The sequence below is a fragment of the Nerophis ophidion genome, linkage group LG09 (genome assembly GCF_033978795.1).
Source record: "Nerophis ophidion isolate RoL-2023_Sa linkage group LG09, RoL_Noph_v1.0, whole genome shotgun sequence".
Taxonomy (NCBI): Eukaryota; Metazoa; Chordata; class Actinopteri; order Syngnathiformes; family Syngnathidae; genus Nerophis; species Nerophis ophidion.
The window spans coordinates 23,795,731-23,815,915 of record NC_084619.1 but is presented as its reverse complement, the minus strand read 5'-3'; the positions used below and the strand labels follow the sequence as shown (position 1 = coordinate 23,815,915).

The following is a 20,185-nucleotide window of genomic DNA, read 5'->3' as shown; positions in this document are numbered from 1 at the left end:
TCAATAAAGAACAATCTTAAATCTAGAGTATATTATATTTTTCCTTGCATCTATTCTCATAAAAGTACATTCTATCTGAATTTATTAGTCTAATAAGAGCATTTGGCTTAAGCTATGCGAAATGAACAGCGTGCTTAAACTTAGACCTGACTCTTTTTTCTAGGACTCATTTTATTCTTCAAGTCACAAGAAAAATATTCTAGTTATAAGAATTACAGCCAAGCGTTATTTATTTATCAAAAGCTGAAAACCAGATTTTTTTACTAAAAACGCTACTAATACAGATATAAACATACTTTTTTTAGTATGAACTGTTCACAGTTATTGAGATCGGCCTGTACAGTACATATATGAATGGGCATACACATTTACTCAACACTTTAATGTAGCAAATACAATAGACGCAAACACAATATAACTGGTTAATAACATTAGTTTGTCTTTACAACTGGATTAAGCAAAACAACTAGTCACCCATTTCTAAAGAGAAAATAAATTATCTTGTAAACTTTTAGCTTCTATGTATTTACCATAGAACTTTGCTTCACACGGATCACAGGTGAGCTTGAGCCTATCCCAGCTAACTGTGGGCAAGAGGATGCTGGACTGAACATTGATATAAACTTATACATCACATTGTTAAAAATCACTAACCAATATTTACCAAAAAATGTCCCCAAACAGTAAAGTATTGTATGTCAGATGTTGTATCCAATTCGATAAAAACAGTTTTGCTTCAGTACACAGCCCAATATTTTGCAAAGAGCACCTTTTTTATTGTCTGTTTCACAACATAAAATAAGCTCGTAACTACTGTACATAATATATTTTTGCTATGTTCATTCATGGTCTGCTGCGGTATCCCCAGGACAGTTAGAAGAAAGATCTTCTTCATCTGGATAGAAAAAAACATGTCCGCCAACAATAGGTGAAAATAACTACAAGTGTATTATTAGCTTACCATTATAGGTAGTTCCACACCATATGCAGTAAAAATGGATTCCTCTTAAATATGAAGTCAAAATCTGTAGTTGGTCAAAGGACTGAAAGAAATAATAATCTGAATTAATGAGTTATTTTTTGTAACCTCAGACAGTACAAGCATTATTAACTCTCCTGTATTGTTTGATACGAAACCCTTCAATCAATCAATCAATGTTTATTTATATAGCCCCAAATCACAAATGTCTCAAAGGACTGCACAAATCATTACGACTACAACATCCTCGGAACCATAACACATACAGGCAGGTGAACAGGCCGCATGTGACGTTTGTGGGTTTTGGTCCCTCACTTAACTCACATAACAACAATTATATGCTGTAGTGAAAAACTAATTATGTGATGTGTCATATTGGAGTTGTATGCATGTTCGGAATAAACTAACACCATAATCATAACAGTCACCTTTACTGCTCCATATTATCATATTGGATTGAATACTGCACAAAATATATGGTTGGTAATTATTTTACAATAATATATAAATACTAACCGTTAATTCCACAATATCTTCCTCCCTGGCTTCCTCCTCCGCTTCCTCCTCCTCTTGAAGACCATCAACCTCTTCTTCATTTTCAACTTTTGGCCAATACCATTCTTCCCGAGGGACTGTGATGCACTGAAATTAAAGGAAACATTGTCAAAATAATTTACAAACTGAAAGGCGCAATAGTTGCTTCCAAACAATCATCTGTCATTTTTCTGTACTGGTGGATTATGTCAATAATTGCCAATATGATTTTGTGCTACAACCAAACATTGTCCAACCTTTTGAGAATCCAAATGCTCACAAGCTCGCTGACTTCTTCTGAGGTCCCCTTCAATCTTTCGCTCCTCTCTCTCAGTCCTAACTCTCGACCTAGAGATGAGACATATTATAAAACATTGTGGGATGCCACAGTGCTCAAAGGCCAAGGAGTTTCTGTTTCAGTTTTTACCGAAAGTCTTCAAGGGACTTTATCTCATTCTTTTGTTTGGCCTGTACTTTTTTACGATAGTGCTCCAGTTCCTCCTCAGCTTTTCGCTTCTTTGCCTCTTCCATTCCAATGCCACCCCTGTCTATTTTTTAAAGGACACGAGTTATTTGTACAAATAATGAGCAGACGACACTTACACTGTATTTAGCGGAACAAAAACAATGTCTTACCAGTTTTAATATTGAGTGGAATCGGCTCTATTCTTCCCGCCCCTGAAAAAAAGCATACATATTATTATGAATACATGGAAAAAATACAATAGCATTTTCAAGATCAATAAGTAAAGAGAAAAAAAATCATGCCTTCTTTTCCAAGGCCTTGTCCAGCTTTGTAACCCATTTTCTTCAAAAGTGCAAATCCTTTATTCTCATTACTAATGGAGCTCTGTAAAGCTGCTTCACGACTTTCCTTTTCTTGCTCCTTGAAGGTTTTTTGACGGTTTTTAATGTTGCTCTCTTTGTGCTTTTCCTCACGTTTTAGGGCTTCTTGTACTCGCCTCACCTTGGAAACACCTGGTTTGACGTCTTGTCTGACATAGAATGGAAGTGTACAATATATTATAATAGCAAAAGGTGATTACAATTGATGCAAAAAATGCTGTACTTGCAGTAAACACACTGTTGTGTTTGGATATGAATACAACATTTAGAGTTGGTTTAAGGGAAATGTGAAATGTTCATTTATACAGTGCAATGCAGTGTGATAACAGTGATTTAGTAACACATTTTGGATTTGATTTACCGGTAATTAGAGTTTTAAAACACAGAGTAATGATCAACACATAGGTGTAAACATGCAAGATTGTAGCCAGTGGCTAATTTCCATATTTGGTCCCTGCCAAACACAAAAGAACATGACAGCACTAAACACCGGGACAATAAGGCTATATACAACAATATCAATCAATCAATCATTCATCCAGCCGTCCATTTATTACCGCTTATTCCCTTTGGGGTCGCGGGGGGCGCTGGTGCCTATCTCAGCTACAATCGGGCAGAAGGCGGCGTACACCCTGGACAAGTCGCCACCTCATCACAGGGCCAACACAGATAGACAGACAACATTCACACTCCCATTCACACACTAGGGCCAATTTTAGTGCTGCCAATCAACCTATCCCCAGGTGCATGTCTTTGAAGGTGGGAGGAAGCCGGAGTACCCGGAGGGAACCCACACATGCAAACTCCACACAGAAAGATCCCGAGCCTGGGATTGAACCCAGGACTACTCAGGACCTTCGTATTGTGAGGGAGACGCACTAACCCCTCTGCCACTGTGAAGCCCATCAATCAATCAATGTTTATTTATATAGCCCTAAATCACTAGTGTCTCAAAGGGCTGCACAAACCACAAAAAAAACAATAATAATATAAAGTACAGTAGATAAACAAATTAAACATCCATCCATCCATCTTCTTCCACTTATCCGAGGTCGGGTCGCGGGGGCAGCAGCCTAAGCAGGGAAGCCCAGACTTCCCTCTCCCCAGCCACTTCGTCTAGCTTTTCCCGGGGGATCCCGAGGCGTCCTTAGGCCAGCCGGATGACATAGTCTTCCCAACGTGTCCTGGGTCTTTCCCGTGGCCTCCTACCGGTTAGACGTGCCCTAAACAACTCCCTTGGGAGGCGTTCGGGTGGCATCCTGACCAGATGCCAGAACCACCTCATCTGGCTCCTCTCGATGTGGACGAGCAGCGGCTTCACTTTGAGTTCCTCCCGGATGGCAGACCTTCTCACCCTATCTCTAAGGGAGAGCCCCGCCACACGGCGGAGGAAACTCATTTCGGCCGTTTGTACCTTTGATCTAATCCTTTCGGTCCCGACCCAAAGATCATGACCATAGGTGAGGATGGGAACGTAGATCGACCAGTAAATTGAGAGCTTTGGCTTTCGGCTCAGCTCCTTCTTCACCACAACGGATCGGTACAACGTCCGCATTACTGAAGACGCCGCACCGATCCGCCTGTCGATCTCACGATCCACTCCTCCCCCACTCGTGAACAAGACTCCTGGGTACTTGAACTCCTCCACTTGGGGCAGGGTCTCCTCCCCAACCCGTAGATGGCACTCCACCCTTTTCCGGGTCAGAACCATGGATTCGGACTTGGAGGTGCTGATTCTCATTCCGGTCGCTTCAAATTAAACAATAAACCATATTACTGATGACAGCCCAGCAATTAAATTACCATAGAAAGTTGGATTTAAGAGCTCAAATGTTTAAGTGCTCAAGTGTTTTAAAGTTAAGATGTATAAGAGGAGAATTGCACATTACATGTACAAGACGCTAATTCACAAGTTTGTAAAGTGCTGGTATAAACTACACATTGCACTAATTTTGCACAAACGGGCGTGTGTGTTTATAGGTATTATTGCACATTTTCGCATACACAGTTGTGTTGATGATTACCATGAATTGATTAACGTGGACTCCGACTTAAACAAGTTGAAAAACTTATTTGGGTGTTACCATTTAGTGGTCACTTGTACGGAATATGTACTGTACTGTGCAATCTACTAATAAAAGTTTCAATCAATCAATGTACTATTTCAAAGCATTTGCACACATAACAAAATGTATATGTAAGCAGACAGGGTCACAATATTACATCAATGTGATAAAACAACACTAGATCCCACAATATTTCAGAATGCTCACAAAATAGTAACGTCGACAGTAATTGTTTTCAATACATCCAATTTTCTACCGCTTGTCCCTCTCGGGGTTGCATATATTGTTAATAAAAAAACGCTTACATTTGATTGAGGAAAGCATCGGACATATAATCGTCTTCCTCGTCGGACATTATTGAAATGAAAACGAGCAAATGAAAAACTGAAAGCTATGGTTGTTCTACAATGTTTTCGTTCGTCGACAATAACTTCCGACGAGCTACAAATTACACTTAGGGTTCCTAGCTTCCTATTCGTCTTGTTGCAGTTGTTAAAAAAAACACGTACGGCAGTGATTCATAATATATTAAAAACAACCTTATAGCTCTATTTTTTTTAATTTGTTTTGAGAATTATTGGAATTCAGATTATTCAATACCGGACACGTGTTAATGCGACACCATGTACTCTCGTCTAAACAGGTTATCTGGACACAAGATGAATAACTTGGTTAGCTCATGTTTGTGAAGCTGTTGACTGAAACAAATGAGTGTCTACTCTTGCAACAAAGTGTATAATATTAGGTGGTATCATTTAACCTGTGTCTGGATTTGGCGAAGCGGAGTTTTTCCTCGCAAGGACTCGCTAGCTTAAGGCTGCTAAGAAGCTAGCTGTTCAAACAGCTGGGATAAGCTGTCAACGCACAACAGGAGCGTCTGGCGGGTTAAATACACACGGTAAGTAATGTAACGTAATATACTTGTTATTTCAGTTACATGATTAATAATGATACACGTAACGCTGTGTGGCCACTATCATGTTTTGATTATTCAATACAGAGCATCCTAGCAATGGAGTTGGCTCACAGTCTCCTGCTGAATGAAGAAGCTTTGGCCCAGATAACCGAAGCAAAAAGGCCTGTTTTCATTTTCGAATGGCTTCGGTTTTTGGATAAAGTCCTCGTGGCGGCAAATAAGGTGAAATTGCATGGTAGTTTCTGCAGCTGTCATGAGATGGTAACCAGCTAAGAACGTTTTTATATTTGCACGGCAGGTGGATGTGAAGGAAAAGCAGAAGAAGCTTGTGGATCAATTGACCGGACTGATCAGCAGTGCTCCAGGTCCACCTACGAGAAAACTGCTTGCCAAAAACCTTGCCACCCTCTACAGCATTGGCGACACTTTCACTGTTTTCCAGACGCTGGATAAATGCAATGATATCATCAAAAGCAAGGATGACACACCTGCCTACTTGCCCACAAAACTGTAAGATGAAGTTCAATTACTGCAGTGGTTTTGATATTGAAGTGTAATTCTGGTCTTGTCGTGAGACGACGTGGATGCGTGGTTGGATCAAAACAGACGTCAGAGACTCTTTGCTGAACCAAAAGTTGATTTATTACAAACCCGGGCCGTTTCCATATGAGTTGGGAAATTGTGTTAGATGTAAATATAAACTGAATACAATGATTTGTAAATCATTTTTAACCCGTATTCAATTGAATACACTACAAAGACAAGATATTTGATGTTCAAACTCATAAACTTTATTTTTTGTTGTTTCAAATAATAATTAACTTAGAATTTCATGGCTGCAACACGTGCTAAAGTAGTTGGGAAAGGGCATGTTCACCACTATGTTACATCACCTTTTCTTTTAACAACACTCAATAAACTGAGGAAGGTAGGTAGGTCTTTATTTTCATTGCAACAAGTACAAAGAAACGTTGTTTTCAGCACAAACCTGTTCAAGATTAGACAAACAAACAGTGTACAGGGTTACAGAACAAGAATGCTGATGGGTCGCCATAAGGCACCCCGTAAAAGATGGGAAAAAGGTAAACGGTGGGGAAGGATGAGTAAAAAAAATACAATCCAGACTGGGCTCCTAAGGGGGCCCAGTTCGGAGTGAGAAAAAAAACCTCCATTGCAAAGTACATATACATATTACACCTTACATCCCGAGATATTTAGTAACAGAGGGAAAGTAGTTCAAGGTCATGGTGGTAGGTCGTAGCTCTCAGGCGCTGACCATCCATTCATCACCCCTATGGGATTTGCGTCGAGGGCGTTGGATTAGGTGGCCAGGGGGGTGTACGTGTGGCGTATATATTTTTGTGGATGTGTGTGTTTGTGTATATAAGCCCATAGTGTGTCTCTGTTCCGCGGCCTTGATGTATTTTCCGTCGCTAGTCCAAAGTTCACAACAACAGGTGTGTGTCCATGAGAGACAAAAAAGACAGTTTGTTGTGTCTTCGTTGCAGCGATCTTCGGGAGAGTCTCGAAGCCAGGGAAACAATCCAAGTTAAAATGATTTGTATGCGAGTGAAAATAAAAATTTGCTTTTCACTCTAAAATTGTCTATGACTGGTCCTCAAAACCTGCGGGGTAGACAGTCCGATGAAATCCACAGTTCTTCCCGCATCCTCCAATCATTTGTGACAGCTTTGGGGTACTTTGAAGACTGCCAGTAACTTCCAATTTGTCGACAAACCAGAGCAACGCTTACTCCAATCAGCAGATGTCCTGTTGTCATAATTCCGAATAGGTGGATATCTTCACGTCCTCGACAGAAATGGGTCGCCAGGCACGCGGCCCCCCTTCTTCTCCCAAGAGTCCGTCGTGTGTCCAGCAAGAACCGCTTCGTGACGACAGCAGGTTACCCCAAACCCAAGATCTTGTCAATTTTGTTGAGGCCAGTTAAATAGTTCCAATGTTTAGATTTGGAGAGCATTGCAAAAAAGAGGCAACAAGAAAGTTAAGACGAGACAAAACAAAGAAACAAGCAGGAGAGGAAAGGGGAGCGTCCACCCTCGGTGAGTGCCAGAGAGAAAATAAACTAATTGTTGAAGCTTTGAAAGTGGAATTCTTTCCCATTTTTGTTTTATGTAGAGCTTCAGTCATTCAACAGTCCGGGGTTTCCGCTGTCGTATTTTACGCTTCATAATGCGCCCCACATTTTCGATGGGAGACAGGTCTGGACTGCAGGCGGCCCAGGAAAGTACCCGCACTCTTTTTTTTTACAAAGCCACGCTGTTGTAAGACGTGCTGAATGTGGCTTGGCATTGTCTTGCTGAAATAGGCAGGGGCGTCCATGAAAAAGACGGCGCTTAGATGGCAGCATATGTTGTTCCAAAACCTGTATGTACCTTTCAGCATTAATGGTGCCTTCACAGATGTGTAAGTTACCCATGCCTTGGGCACTAATGCACCCCCATACCATCACAGATGCAGGCTTTTGAACTTTGCGTCGATAACAGTTTTAATGGTTTGCTTCCCCTTTGGTCCAGAAGACACAATGTCGAATATTTCCAAAAACAGTTAGAAATGTGGACTCGTCAGACCACAGAACACATTTCCACTTTGCCTCAGTCCATCTTAGATGATCTCGGGCCCAGAAAAGCCGGCGGCGTCTCTGAATGTTATTGATAAATGGCTTTCGCTTTGCATAGCAGAGCTTTAACTTGCACTTAAGATGTAGCGACAAACTGTATTTAGTGACAGTGGTTTTCTGAAATGTTCCTGAGCCCATGTGGTGATGTCCTTTAGAGATTGATGTCGGTTTTTTATACAGTGCCGTCTGAGGGATCGAAGGTCACGGTCATTCAATGTTGGTTTCCGGCCATTCCGCTTACGTGGAGTGGTTTCTCCAGATTCTCTGAACCTTTTGATGATTTTATGAACCATAGATGTTCAAATCCTTAAATTTCTTGCAATTGCAGTTTGAGAAGCGTTGTTCTTAAACTGTTTGACAAAGGGGTGTACCTCGCCCCATCCTTTCTCGTGAAAGACTGTGTATTTTTTGGGAAGCTGTTTTTATACCCAATCATGGCACCCACCTGTTCCCAATTAGCCTGCACACCTGTGGGATGTTCCAAATAAGTGTTTGATGAGCAATCCTCAACTTTATCGGTATTTATTGCCACCTTTCCCAACTTCTTTGTCACGTGTTGCTGGCCTCAAATTCTAGAGTTAATGATTATTTGCAAAAAAAAAAACTGTTAAACAATTTGAACATCAGATATGTTGTCTATGTAGCATATTCAACTGAATATGGGTTGAAAATGATTTGCAAATCATTGTATTCTGTTTATATTTACATCTAAAACGTCAGTTTATATATTCCTTCTTTGTATGGCTGGGTGTGGGCTAAGTCTCAACAGCACCACCTGACCATAAAAGTAGATGTTCTTGTGTAAGTGTCTGGAAAACAACTGCTTTAAGTCATAACTTAAAGGTTGGTGTTTGAATTAGACAGGTAGTCTCCTACCAAGGATATAGCTATCCCTTTTGCATTCCGAAGTCCCAATTAGGGCTTCTTTCCTATGAGCAGTGATCCAATTCACCTGTGAACATCAAACTAAGGGGCCTTATCTTATCATGTGCTCAAACTGAAATTCCACTCTATACTCAAACTTGAAGGTTTGCTTTCTCCAAGATGAATATGAACATTCACCATATGTAGAACATAATATGAGTTAACTAACACACTTCAATACATTATCCCTTGCATTTCTGCAGTTCCAGTAATATACCATGTTTCTCTATTCAAGGGATTTCGTCATTAAGACAAATGTTACTCTGCAAAAGGATGGTTCGCATTTTAATGGGGGATTAAGTGTACATGAAGAGATAATGCTCTGGCAGACACTAATGCAGTCTAATAATTATTGCATGGTCATGTAACACTCTTTGCCGATCAAGTCATTTTTATTTCCTTATGGGAGAATTTAACATAAATAGTGCCACTCTGCATACATGTAGCTCAACTTCCCTTAGCTGTGCATCCGGAAAGTATTCACAGCACTTAATCTTGAAGCTCCCAATGAGCACAGGGGCCTGCAAAATTATTTAATGGAAAAAATGTTAGGAACCATCAGGACTGATGCGATTAGAGGAAAAGGACCCGAGTCAGAGAGGGGATCAAGAACTTGATGGCGACTCTGTTGAGCTACAGCATTGAGGAGAACTTATCAGAAGGACAACCATCTCTGCAGCAATCATTCAGGATTTTAACGTCAAGTGGCCAAACGTCAGCCGTTTCTTAGTAAACGTTTGCCAAAATGCACCTAAAAGACTCTCAGACCACGATTAAGAAAATTCTCTGGTCTGATGAGACAAAGATTGAACTTTTTTGGCATAAATGCGAGGCGTTATGTTTGGAGGAAACCAGGCAACGCTCATCACCAGTCCAATATTATTATTATTGTCTATTGTGAGCAAACTGTGGTGCTGAATTTCCCCCAGGGATCAATAAAGTACTTTCTATTGTATTCTTTGTATCTATTACCGTCCCTAGAGTGAAGCATGGTGGTGGCAGTATAATGCTGTGGGTATGTTTTTCAGCAGCAGGAAACTGGGAGAATAGTCAGGATAGAGGAAAAGATGAATGCAGCAATGTACATAGACATCCTGGGTAAAAAAAAATGCTTACCATCCAACCTTATGAGGTGCTGCAAAGAGGAATGGGCAAAACTGCCCTAAGATCGGTGTGCCAAGCTTGTGGCGTGGTATTCAAAAGATAATTGAGGCTGTAATTTCTGCCAAAGGTGCATTAACAAAGTATTGAGCCAAGGTTGTGAATACCTATGTGCATGTGATTTGTTAGTTTAAAAGAAAAAACATTTATTTAAAAAAAGTTCCAAAAATGTTTTCCCATTATCATTATGGAGTATTGTCTGCAGATTTTTTAGGACAAAATTGTATTTATTCCACTTTTGAATAAGACTGTAACATAACAAATTGTGGAAAAGGTGAAGCGCTGTGAATACTTTCTGGATGCCCTGTATATTCTTCTTGGTGAGACAGAACCAGCAGGGACCACACTCCATTTTGCCTAATTTTCGTCAAGACTTGATCTACTTGATCGCACACGATCGACCAACAGATTATTATGCCCATGCCTAGTCTGGGTTACCCACTTCCGCTATGGTAAAATAATGTTGAGCCAGGAGCTTTCAGATTATCTCTATAGGGTGGTCTTTTAGCATATTGACTCTAATAAAAAAGTTATGTCATGAATGTAATAATGTATAATGCTTTGTGATTATTCCCCAAATCATGAACATAATCTGATTATTTTTTTATTTTAGAGCCGCAGTGGCATGTGTTGGTGCTTTTTATGAGAAGATGGGGAGGATGCTTGGAAGCTCCTTTCCAGACACTATTAATAATCTTTTGAAGGCATTAAAGAGTGCAGAGGTACAGTATGACATCTTAATAAAGTCATGACAACAGGCATTCATCTTGAGTGTTTTGGAACTCAGTAAATGCCTGCATTCTTCAGAATATGATGCATATATGTCCGTTCTCATAATTCTTCTGCTTTATGCAGTCCCAAGGCAGAGGAGAGATACTCCTCAGTCTGCAGAAGGTGCTAAATGGACTAGGTGGAGCTGCAGCTTCATGTCACAGGGACATCTACAAGAATGCCCGCTCTTTACTCACAGACAGGTCCATGGCTGTGCGTTGTGCAGTGGCAAAGGTGAACCGTGCACAGTATAAGCATCATACAACTATATAATGTCAACAGCTCTCCCAACGGCATGGCGCGGTTGGGAGAGTGGCCGTGCCAGCAACCTGAGGGTTCCTGGTTCAATCCACACCTACTACCAACCTCGTCACTTCTGTTGTGTCCTTGAGCAAGACACCTGACCCTCGCTCCTGATGGATCGTGGTTAGGGCCTTGCATGGCAGCTCCCGCCATCAGTGTGTGAATGGATGAATGTGGAAATAGTGTCAAAGCGCTTTGAGTACCTTGAAGGTAGAAAAAAGAGATGTATAATGTAAAGCACATTGAGTATTGTTGTAGGTATGGTAAGGCCTTATATAGGTATTGTAAGACCCTATATACAGTCGATACATACCATTTACCTTGTATATAATATAGAATATCCATCCATCCATTTCCTACCATTTGTCCCTTTTGGGGACGCGGGGGTTGCTGGAGCCTATCTCAGCTGCATTCGGGTCGAAGGCGGCGTACACCCTGGACAAGTTGACTGTGTTGACTAAGCAAAAGAGACACATGCTGTAACTACTGCTAACATGACTCCATTGTGATTTCATGTGCTTTTGCAGTGTCTGTCCGAACTGCAGAACGAGGCAGTATTCATGTGGACCACAGAACTGGAGAACATGGCCACACTGTGTTTTAAGGCCCTGGAAGGCTCCAACTATGGTGTTCGGGTTGCTGTGGCCAAACTGCTTGGGACTGTCATGGCCACAGCTCTGATGCCCAAACAAGCTGCTGGTACTATACTTTATACATTGATAAGTACAGTCACGCTTACTGCAAATGCTCCAGTTCATGCCTACATTCAGTTAGCAACCCTAAAGTCGCTGGGTGCGTGGTCTCCAAAAGCAAATAACTGCCGGCGTCGCATATTAGTGCCGTCAAAAGCATTGACATTAAAGGCCTACTGAAATGGGATTCTCTTATTTAAACGGGGATAGCAGGTCCATTCTATGTGTCATACTTGATCATTTCGCAATATTGCCATATTTTTGCTGAAAGGATTTAGTAGAGAACATTGACGATAAAGTTCGCAACTTTTGGTGCTGATAAAAAAGCCTTGCCTTTACCGGAAGTCGCAGACGATGACGTCACAAGGGTGAGGGCTCCTCACATCCTCACATTGTTTTTAATGGGAGCCTCCAGCAGCAAGAGCTAGTCGGACCGAGAAAACAACAATTTCCCCATCAATTTGAGCAAGGATGAAAGATTCGTGGATGATGATATTGATAACGAAGGACTAAAAAAAATAAATAAATAGCGACGGCTCCGGGCGGCAGCAGTGTGAGCGTTTCAGATGTAATTAGACACATTTACTAGGATAATTCTGGAAGATCCTTTATCTGCTTATTGTTTTAATAGTGTTTTAGTGAGATTGTAAAGACATACCTCGAGGTCGGATGGCTGCGGTGAACACGCAGTGTCTCAGAGAGAAGCCGAGGAGCCAAGCTCACAGCTGTCTTTTAAACAGCTACTGCGGGAGGACGAACAATCCAATTATGTCTCCGGTAAGATATGTATCGCAATTTTCCCATCCAAAACATGCTGGTTGACATACAGAAACATGTTCGCTTGACCGCTCTGTGTTAAAAACAAAGAAACACCGGCTGTGTCTCGGTGCTAAAGACAGCTGCAGTACACCGCTTTCCACCAACAGCATTGTTCTTTATAGTCTCCATTATTAATTGAACAAATTGCAAAAGATTCAGCAACACAGATGTCCAAAATACTGTGTAATTATGCGATTAAAGCAGACTACTTTGAGCCGTGAGTGGTGCTGCGCTAATATTTCCTGACAATCCGTGACGCCACACGCATGCGTCATCATTCCGCGACGTTTTTAACAGGATACCTCGTGGGAAATTTAAAATTGCAATTTAGTAAACTAAACCGGCCGTACTGGCATGTGTTGCAATGTTAATATTTCATCATTGATATATAAACTATCAGACTGCGTGGTCGGTAGTGGTGGGTTTCAGTAGGCCTTTAAGAGATGTGTTCTGCGCCCTTTGTAACAAACTTTGGCCTAACCTTATATAAAACTGAGGCAATTAGTATTGCAGCGACAAACTTTCTTTTAATCGGTGCACATCCAGTTTAAAATAGCATCTTAAAGCAAAACATGAAAGTGGGGGTGGCGTCGCTAGCATGAATGCTACATGGACAGTGAACAGAGAAGAACAAACTATGCTGCCTGAGTTTATCTGCGTTTACCACAGATAATGTTTTTTTCGAAATGGACAGCCACCGCATGTAGGACAACATCACGGAAGACCAAGTGCTGCAAGATATTCTTCTTGTCGACAACTAACGCCAACTAATTAGAGGTACTTTGTATGAAAAAGAGATCAGCGCTGTCATTCGAAAAGGTAAATAAGAATGTTTGTGCAACCCAGGGTTTGTAATTAGATGAAGCCCAGCAAAAAAGACAGACCGTTACAAGGGAATCGAGAGGCACGTTCTTTAATGACAACCGTCACGTCTCTCGTCAACACACGTCAAGGCACCTTTTCCCATTCACACACACTTCACAACAATGAAGTGACAAGTCACATCTGGTCCCACAGTGCCAAAAAAATATTAAAAATGGCTTTATTGGTTAAAACAATTGGTTAAACCAAGGAAGAGTAAGTGCAGATGTAAATGGTGCGCTGTATAAAGTTGTCCTTAGTACATTATCTATTAAAATACTGTACATCTCTACATAGTTTGCTAGATTATTGAAAATACTTTCAAAATGTGTAATTCTTACTATAATTACTGTGACCAAGTGTTGAGAAAATCAATGACTTGCAGTTCAGTGAAACATCTAAAAAAACATTCCTTTATGACATTCTGACTACCAATTTGCATTTGTATCCAAATATTAAGCAAATTGTATTTATGCAATCAAATAACCTGATATTAATAATAATTGATCACTGTTCAAAAGTGTGATTAATCTCTTTAAAACATAATCAATTGAGATCCCTAATTTTATTATTATTATTATTATTATGTTCTGGGGTTAAGCCCCGTGTCTTTAAAAACTAGTGACACCTGTTTCTAACTTTAATCAAGGGTTATTGAACACACCACAGTTAAAACTTATTCATACCTTTCTTGTATGCTGCCACAGATATTATATTTCAGCTACCTTTTATGACCCCATTCTTGTTCCAAAATGCTGGGGCTTAAATGTGAGCTGTAATGCCGTGCAACCTCTGTGTTGAGTGATAGTAGCTTTGCCACTATCCAAGGGGAATTAACCATTTTGTTTTATTTAATAGGGAGTAGAGGTAGTCTTAGACATTTTTAATTTGATTTAAACAACCTTATTATTGAGTTTTCACATCAACATTTATTCATCCAAACATTTAGTATGTGGTTTTCTTATAACTTTGATATTGAAATGACTGAAAAATAAGTATTTAAACTTTACAAAAGCCTAAGAGCCCCCTCCACTTTGACCCCTATATCTACTTGGCTTTACCATGCACTTCAAAATGTTGGTTGTGCTACTCAGCTGTTGGTGGGAAACTCCTGTTACACATGCTGTACAGTTGTTTACAGTGAAATTATTCAGTGTTTATGGTGCCTTACTTGTATTACAACAACGGTTATGTTGCTGCTTCGTTACTTGCTAGTAAATGACCATGTGATAAAATAGAGCTATGGTTGCCTTTCCACTTTTTCATGCTCTCTAAATTAATGTTTAAGTTTAAAAAATGTCACTATATATATGGAAGAAACAGCCTTTGTTTTCACTTTTGGCTGCTTCTAATTAAATTTCTCTACAGTTTAGGCAAATAAACATCCTGGCTATCATTAATGCATTTATGGTAATCATGTTTCATATTTTGATGTTTTTTAGCTCACGGTTGGGACTTGTTATTGTTTTTTTCCAAGTTATGCGTCAGAATGTAAAACGGGCCACCCTTGAAGAAGTGCTGGAGTTAATGGCCACAGGCTTTCTGCGTGGTGGATCTGGTTTCTTGAAAAGCGGAGGGGAGATGTTGAAAGGCGGGGCTTCTGTCAGCAGAGAAGTCCGGGTGGGCGTCACACAGGTGAGCTAAATTCTCTACAACATATAACAGTTATGCATATCTTATACCGCCACCTGACATCCCTCCTTTTCCTCAGGCTTATGTTGTATTTGTGACGACACTCGGTGGTCAGTGGTTGGAGCGCAACTTTGCCACCTTCCTCTCCCATGTTTTGGACCTTGTGTCTCATCCAAGGGCCACCCAGACGCATGTCGAAGCGGTGTACTCGAGGCGTTGTGTCTCTTTCATGCTGCGTGCCACCCTGGGCAGCTTACTCGGTGAGAAGGCGCAGATTGCAGCCGGCAAAGAAATTTGCCAAGCCATCAGCAAGCAAATGAGGGCTGTAGGTAAGCAGGATCGGACTGATCGTTAGAGAAAAAAGTACTTCTCTGGAGTAATTCACTTTCTATTCAGCTTCTAAATATTTTGCATGGTTTGTGTCACATTATCACACAATGTTTTTGTCTTTGTCTGCTAATTTCGCTTCCTTTATGGATTTCAGCATTGTCATACTATCATAATTCATTACTAAATTGACACTTGATATGCTCATGCTTTTTTTTTTTTCATCATACCTTTTGGTGTCATTTGCCAGTGAGTTCTCTCTTTGTTAGATTACAAATTGTAACAGTCAGTGGCAGATCTACAGTAGTAACCCCCACTGAATACAAAAGCTGCACAGTCCACATTTATAGCAGTCACATGCCATTTGCCCTCATAGCATCAATAGATATTTGCATAATTTTTATTTTTTTTATTTTACTCTCGCCAAACATTCTTTCACAAAAAACATTGAAGTACTCAATTCCAAATTGACTGTTCTTAATCTTTGTTTTTGAACCTGTAAAATGTGCTGGAAAAAGTGGCTTTTTTGTTTTTATTTTATATTTTTATTTGATTTGAATTATCTTCACAGCCAAACAAAATAATAATAGTCCTTTTTTTAAATGTGGAAAATATTTTGAATTATATATTTTTTCACTTTTTTGCTCAAATTTCTAAATAATCCACAACACTAAACACAAATATCAAACATTTTATTTTTTGTTTTTAATTTTCACCGTTCTAAAGGCCTTTTGATCAGATTATGTCACATGTTTAAATTAGCAAAATAACTAAGAAGATGTCCAATATATGTTAGCTTTTTGTTTTGCGCCAATGACATTAATTCATTATGATGCCTTTCTCTTGAACCTGTTATTTCAGAAGCAGTTGTAAATGACCTCAATGGGGAGAACAAGACCGGGGCAGCTGATGTCTCGGCCAGCCAGCATGTTATGGTGTGTGCCTTAAAAGAGTTAGGTAGCATTGTTCAGAGTCTGAGTGCCACATCTTCACCTCTCATCCAGGAACCTTCTATAGGTAAGATACTGTACTTGTGTATATTATAATAGTCTTAGTACACAGCATTCCTAACAATTTCTTATACATAGGACTTCTTGAAACCGTGACCTCGGTGCTGCTACACCCCAGCATGGCGGCTCGTTTGGCTGCAGCATGGTGCCTGCGCTGCATTGCCATGGCACTGCCCTATCAGTTAACCCCGCTCTTGGACCGCTGCGCTGAGAGAATTAACAATCTGAAGAGTTCACCTGAGGCTGTGAGTGGGTACAGCTTTGCAATGGCAGCTCTTCTTGGAGGCGTACACCAGTGCCCTCTGGGAATACCGCACTCTAAGGGCAAGGTGTGTGGATAAACAGTTTAGACCTTTTAGATCACACTCCCATCTTGCAATTTTGTTCTGAATGTTCGACCTCATCAGGTTTAGATTCAAATATAGCTGCTTTACTGTAGTTGGTGGTGAGTATAGCTGAAGACCTCCTGAGGACAGCGGCTCAGAACAGCCGACTCTCCTTGCAGCGCACACAGGCTGGATGGTTGCTGCTTGGGGCACTCATGACATTGGGTGAGTTAAAACATCATCTCTTGCTGGAGTTTTTATTGGCAGTACCCATTTTCCTGTTTTTTTCTTTTATTATACGCAGGTCCTTCCTTGGTGCGTTATCACCTTCCAAAGATGTTATTACTCTGGAGAAATGTGTTCCCTCGCTCACAGAAGGAGCTGGAAGCAGAAAAGGCAAGGGGAGACTCCTTTACCTGGCAGGTGACCCTGGAAGGCCGAGCTGGAGCACTCTGTGGTAAACCAAGACACCTGCATTTCAGGCTGCCCAAATCTGCCAAACATTTTTATTACGACTCTTTTTGCCCAGAAATGAGGTCATACTACTCAGGGAAGATTTATGCCATTCCTAATCAGAGGTTCTCAAAGGAAATTTGATGGGATTCTTTTTTTAATATAAATGAATAGACAGACTTGGCACCCTTGCTTACTCAACAGTTATGCATGTGAAAAAGTCTAGTCAAAAGAAAAGTCAGTGGTTTTTGTGATTGCTCCTCCTGCAAGCTGGTAAATGATAGTCAGTGAGGGTTCAGCTTTCAGCGGGTAGAACCAGGCCAATGGATCTCGCTTGTACTAGCTGGCCAAGCTTGCTTGGGGACGGGGAGAAAAAGTAAAACATTTTTTTTTTTTTAAGAAAGGGAGTCCTATGATGATTTTCATATACATTTAAAACTCCTCATTGTGGTCTAGATCAGTGTTTCTTAACCATAGGGCGAGCGCGACATTCCAGGACTTAAAAAAACTGTCTGTTTCTCAGCTGTGGTCCGTATGGGCCGCAGCGGTACTCAGTTGTAATGCACTTGTCCACAACTTGCAGCAGCGATGACAATATCAAACAAATAAAAGAAACCTGGAGCTAAAGTCACAAGAAGTTTAAGGGTAAAAAATATAACTTATTAGTGATAATTTTGTATTTATGACTGTATGGGGACACATTTTTTTTGGGCGCACATAAATATGCTGAAATATGTATACGTTCCTATCTTCATGTGTGATTATTGAAATTAATCCAAATTCACACGTTTTGGTGTACATGATGCTACACAATGCAAAGAATAAACCACATGATGTTAGTGCATCATTTGAGGAAAATGTGTAAATTATATTAACACCCTGTAATTACATGTTAATATTATTGTTCATTTTTTCTTCTGATAGATTAAAAATGAAAAACAATGCATGTTATAACTCTGCCAGATTCAACTCCAACTATTTGACTGATAATTATTACCACCAAATAATGACAAATGAAGATCGAATATTATAAACTGCAACATGTACGTGTAAAAAAAACATAATTTGTACATTTTCAAAATTTTAAACAAAGAAAATAATCTAAACTTGTCTTTATTTTTAAGTTATCATGCCATGACTTTACCAGTGCGGCCCACTTGGGAATAGATTTTCCTCCTTGTGGCTCCTGAGCTAAAATAAGTTTGATACCCTTGGTCTTGATGATATGTATTTATATATGCTTTAGTGTAAAGCCTGTGTACATTTTGCTCCACACTTTTGTCAGAATTTTTTGGAGTCTGTCTACAATATGTTTGTTTTTAAAGCTTCTCCCTCTCTGGCTGAGAGTTTGACATAATGCCCAAAAAAGTATGTCCACCTCGCTGTGACGTCACAACGTAGCTGGACTGCAAAACCCCTGTGAAAAGAGGCATCCAAGACTGCTCACACCCAAATGCAAGCCATGAACCTTATAATTTGGTACTTTAACACTGTTTAACACAAGTAACCAACATTGTAACAACATTTATAAGTCAGAAAATAAATCATTTATAATAGGTCCCGTTTAAAAGCAATTGGTTCGCATGCTTGTATGAATTGAAATTGTGAAATCCATCCATCCATTTCTACCGCTTATTCCCTATGTATTTTTTTTGTGCAGCCCTACCTGCCTCTTTAAACATCACTCAATGTCAACCTGTTCTGATCACGTCCTTTCCTATTGTAGCCATGCGCAGTTTTGTGGCCCACTGTCCCGAGCTGCTGACAGAAGATGTTATTCGAAGGCTGATGACACCTGTTGAATGTGCTATGACTATGATATCTCAGTGAGTAGGATGACTTTCAATATGACAATCTTGAACATATAGTTAATGTTTCAAAAAATGATTGCCTCCTCAGTGTCCCTGCCATTATTAAAGTCCACGGTGCACATCTGAAAGCAAGTGCAGCAATGGTGAGACTAAGGCTCTACGACATTTTGGCTCTATTACCCCCTAAAACATACGAAGGTAAGACATTTTTATCTATGGTTAATCGGTGTGATGTCACCAATTCTGTTTAGGTAAACATAGAATGGGTCTTACTACTCACTTTAATTAGCAGGGAATGACTCATGAGTTGGAGAACAATTGAGACTGTAATAGTTCACTCTTAGTAAGAGATTGTGGTGCATCTGCTCAAGTGTGGGTTTCGATGATTGCCCGAGCAAGAATATTGTGTAACTGTTGCAAAACACTGGGCTTGCACAAAATAGTTGTTCCACATTCGAATCATGATTCAAAATCAATTTATCTATCCATTCTTATTCCCACTTGTCCCACTTGGGGTGCCAGGGGGGCTGAATAAATTTAAAAGACATTGTTAGACAATCTACAAGCAACTAGAAGGAGCTTTTGACCTGTAAACTGTTCTGAAAAAGTTTCATTATAATTATCAAACCAAATAATACATTGCGAGAATCTGTTCAAATCGAGATTCGTGTTTTTTGTTTGAGAACCAATTCCAATTCGAATCGTCACCCAAGAAATGTAATTAGATCAAATCGTTAGGTGCCTAAAGACTCACACCGCGAGAAAACCCTCATCTTTTATTTTAGTTTCAGTTAAATACAGCAGCAGTAATAAATCTTTCTTCTCTTTCTTATCACTCTTTCTCTTCTTTCTCTCCCTCACCCTCTCTCTTTCCTCTCTATCTCTCTCTCTCCACCCACCTCTTTCTTGCCCTCTATTTCTCTGTCTCTTTTGTCTGTCTGTTTCTTCCTCTCTCTCCCAGTCAGTGTCTATCTTTCTGTCTCAATTTCTGTCTGTACTCTCTCTCTCTCTCTCTCTCTCTCTCTTTCTATGTGTATATATATATATGTATATATATGTATAAATGTATGTGTGTGTGTGTGTGTGTGTGTGTGTGTGTGTGTGTGTGTGTGTATA

The 20,185-nt window shown here is 40.1% G+C and overlaps 2 protein-coding genes across 5 annotated transcripts in view; one reads left to right on the top strand and one right to left on the bottom strand.

Annotated features, from left to right (window-relative positions):
- Window positions 1-367: 367 nt before the first annotated feature.
- LOC133559157 (G patch domain-containing protein 11-like) lies at window positions 368-5,930 on the bottom strand. 4 transcript variants are annotated; one of them, XM_061910604.1, is made up of 8 exons: window positions 5,830-5,930; window positions 2,282-2,508; window positions 2,150-2,191; window positions 1,941-2,061; window positions 1,771-1,861; window positions 1,496-1,621; window positions 962-1,043; window positions 368-895 (listed from the first exon to the last, which is right to left on the bottom strand). In XM_061910604.1, the coding sequence occupies exons 2-8, from the start codon at window positions 2,316-2,318 to the stop codon at window positions 840-842; spliced, it is 555 nt and encodes a 184-aa protein (XP_061766588.1). In that variant the 5' UTR covers window positions 2,319-2,508; window positions 5,830-5,930; the 3' UTR covers window positions 368-839. The 4 variants fall into 4 exon arrangements, with proteins under 4 accessions (XP_061766588.1, XP_061766586.1, XP_061766585.1 ...); XM_061910602.1 differs by lacking the exon at window positions 5,830-5,930 and adding an exon at window positions 5,186-5,329; XM_061910601.1 differs by lacking the exon at window positions 5,830-5,930 and adding an exon at window positions 4,731-4,890.
- heatr5b (HEAT repeat containing 5B) overlaps window positions 4,892-20,185 on the top strand; it is a 48,397-nt gene continuing 33,103 nt past the window's right edge. Inside the window, exons 1-14 of the mRNA XM_061910600.1 lie at window positions 4,892-5,323; window positions 5,426-5,563; window positions 5,640-5,851; window positions 10,678-10,786; window positions 10,920-11,069; window positions 11,666-11,837; window positions 14,988-15,145; window positions 15,222-15,471; window positions 16,331-16,486; window positions 16,558-16,808; window positions 16,919-17,030; window positions 17,110-17,262; window positions 18,985-19,084; window positions 19,158-19,267. Coding sequence (XP_061766584.1) covers window positions 5,438-5,563; window positions 5,640-5,851; window positions 10,678-10,786; window positions 10,920-11,069; window positions 11,666-11,837; window positions 14,988-15,145; window positions 15,222-15,471; window positions 16,331-16,486; window positions 16,558-16,808; window positions 16,919-17,030; window positions 17,110-17,262; window positions 18,985-19,084; window positions 19,158-19,267 — 2,059 coding nt within the window. The 5' untranslated portion in view covers window positions 4,892-5,323; window positions 5,426-5,437. The remainder of the gene's footprint in view (window positions 5,324-5,425; window positions 5,564-5,639; window positions 5,852-10,677; window positions 10,787-10,919; window positions 11,070-11,665; window positions 11,838-14,987; window positions 15,146-15,221; window positions 15,472-16,330; window positions 16,487-16,557; window positions 16,809-16,918; window positions 17,031-17,109; window positions 17,263-18,984; window positions 19,085-19,157; window positions 19,268-20,185) is intronic.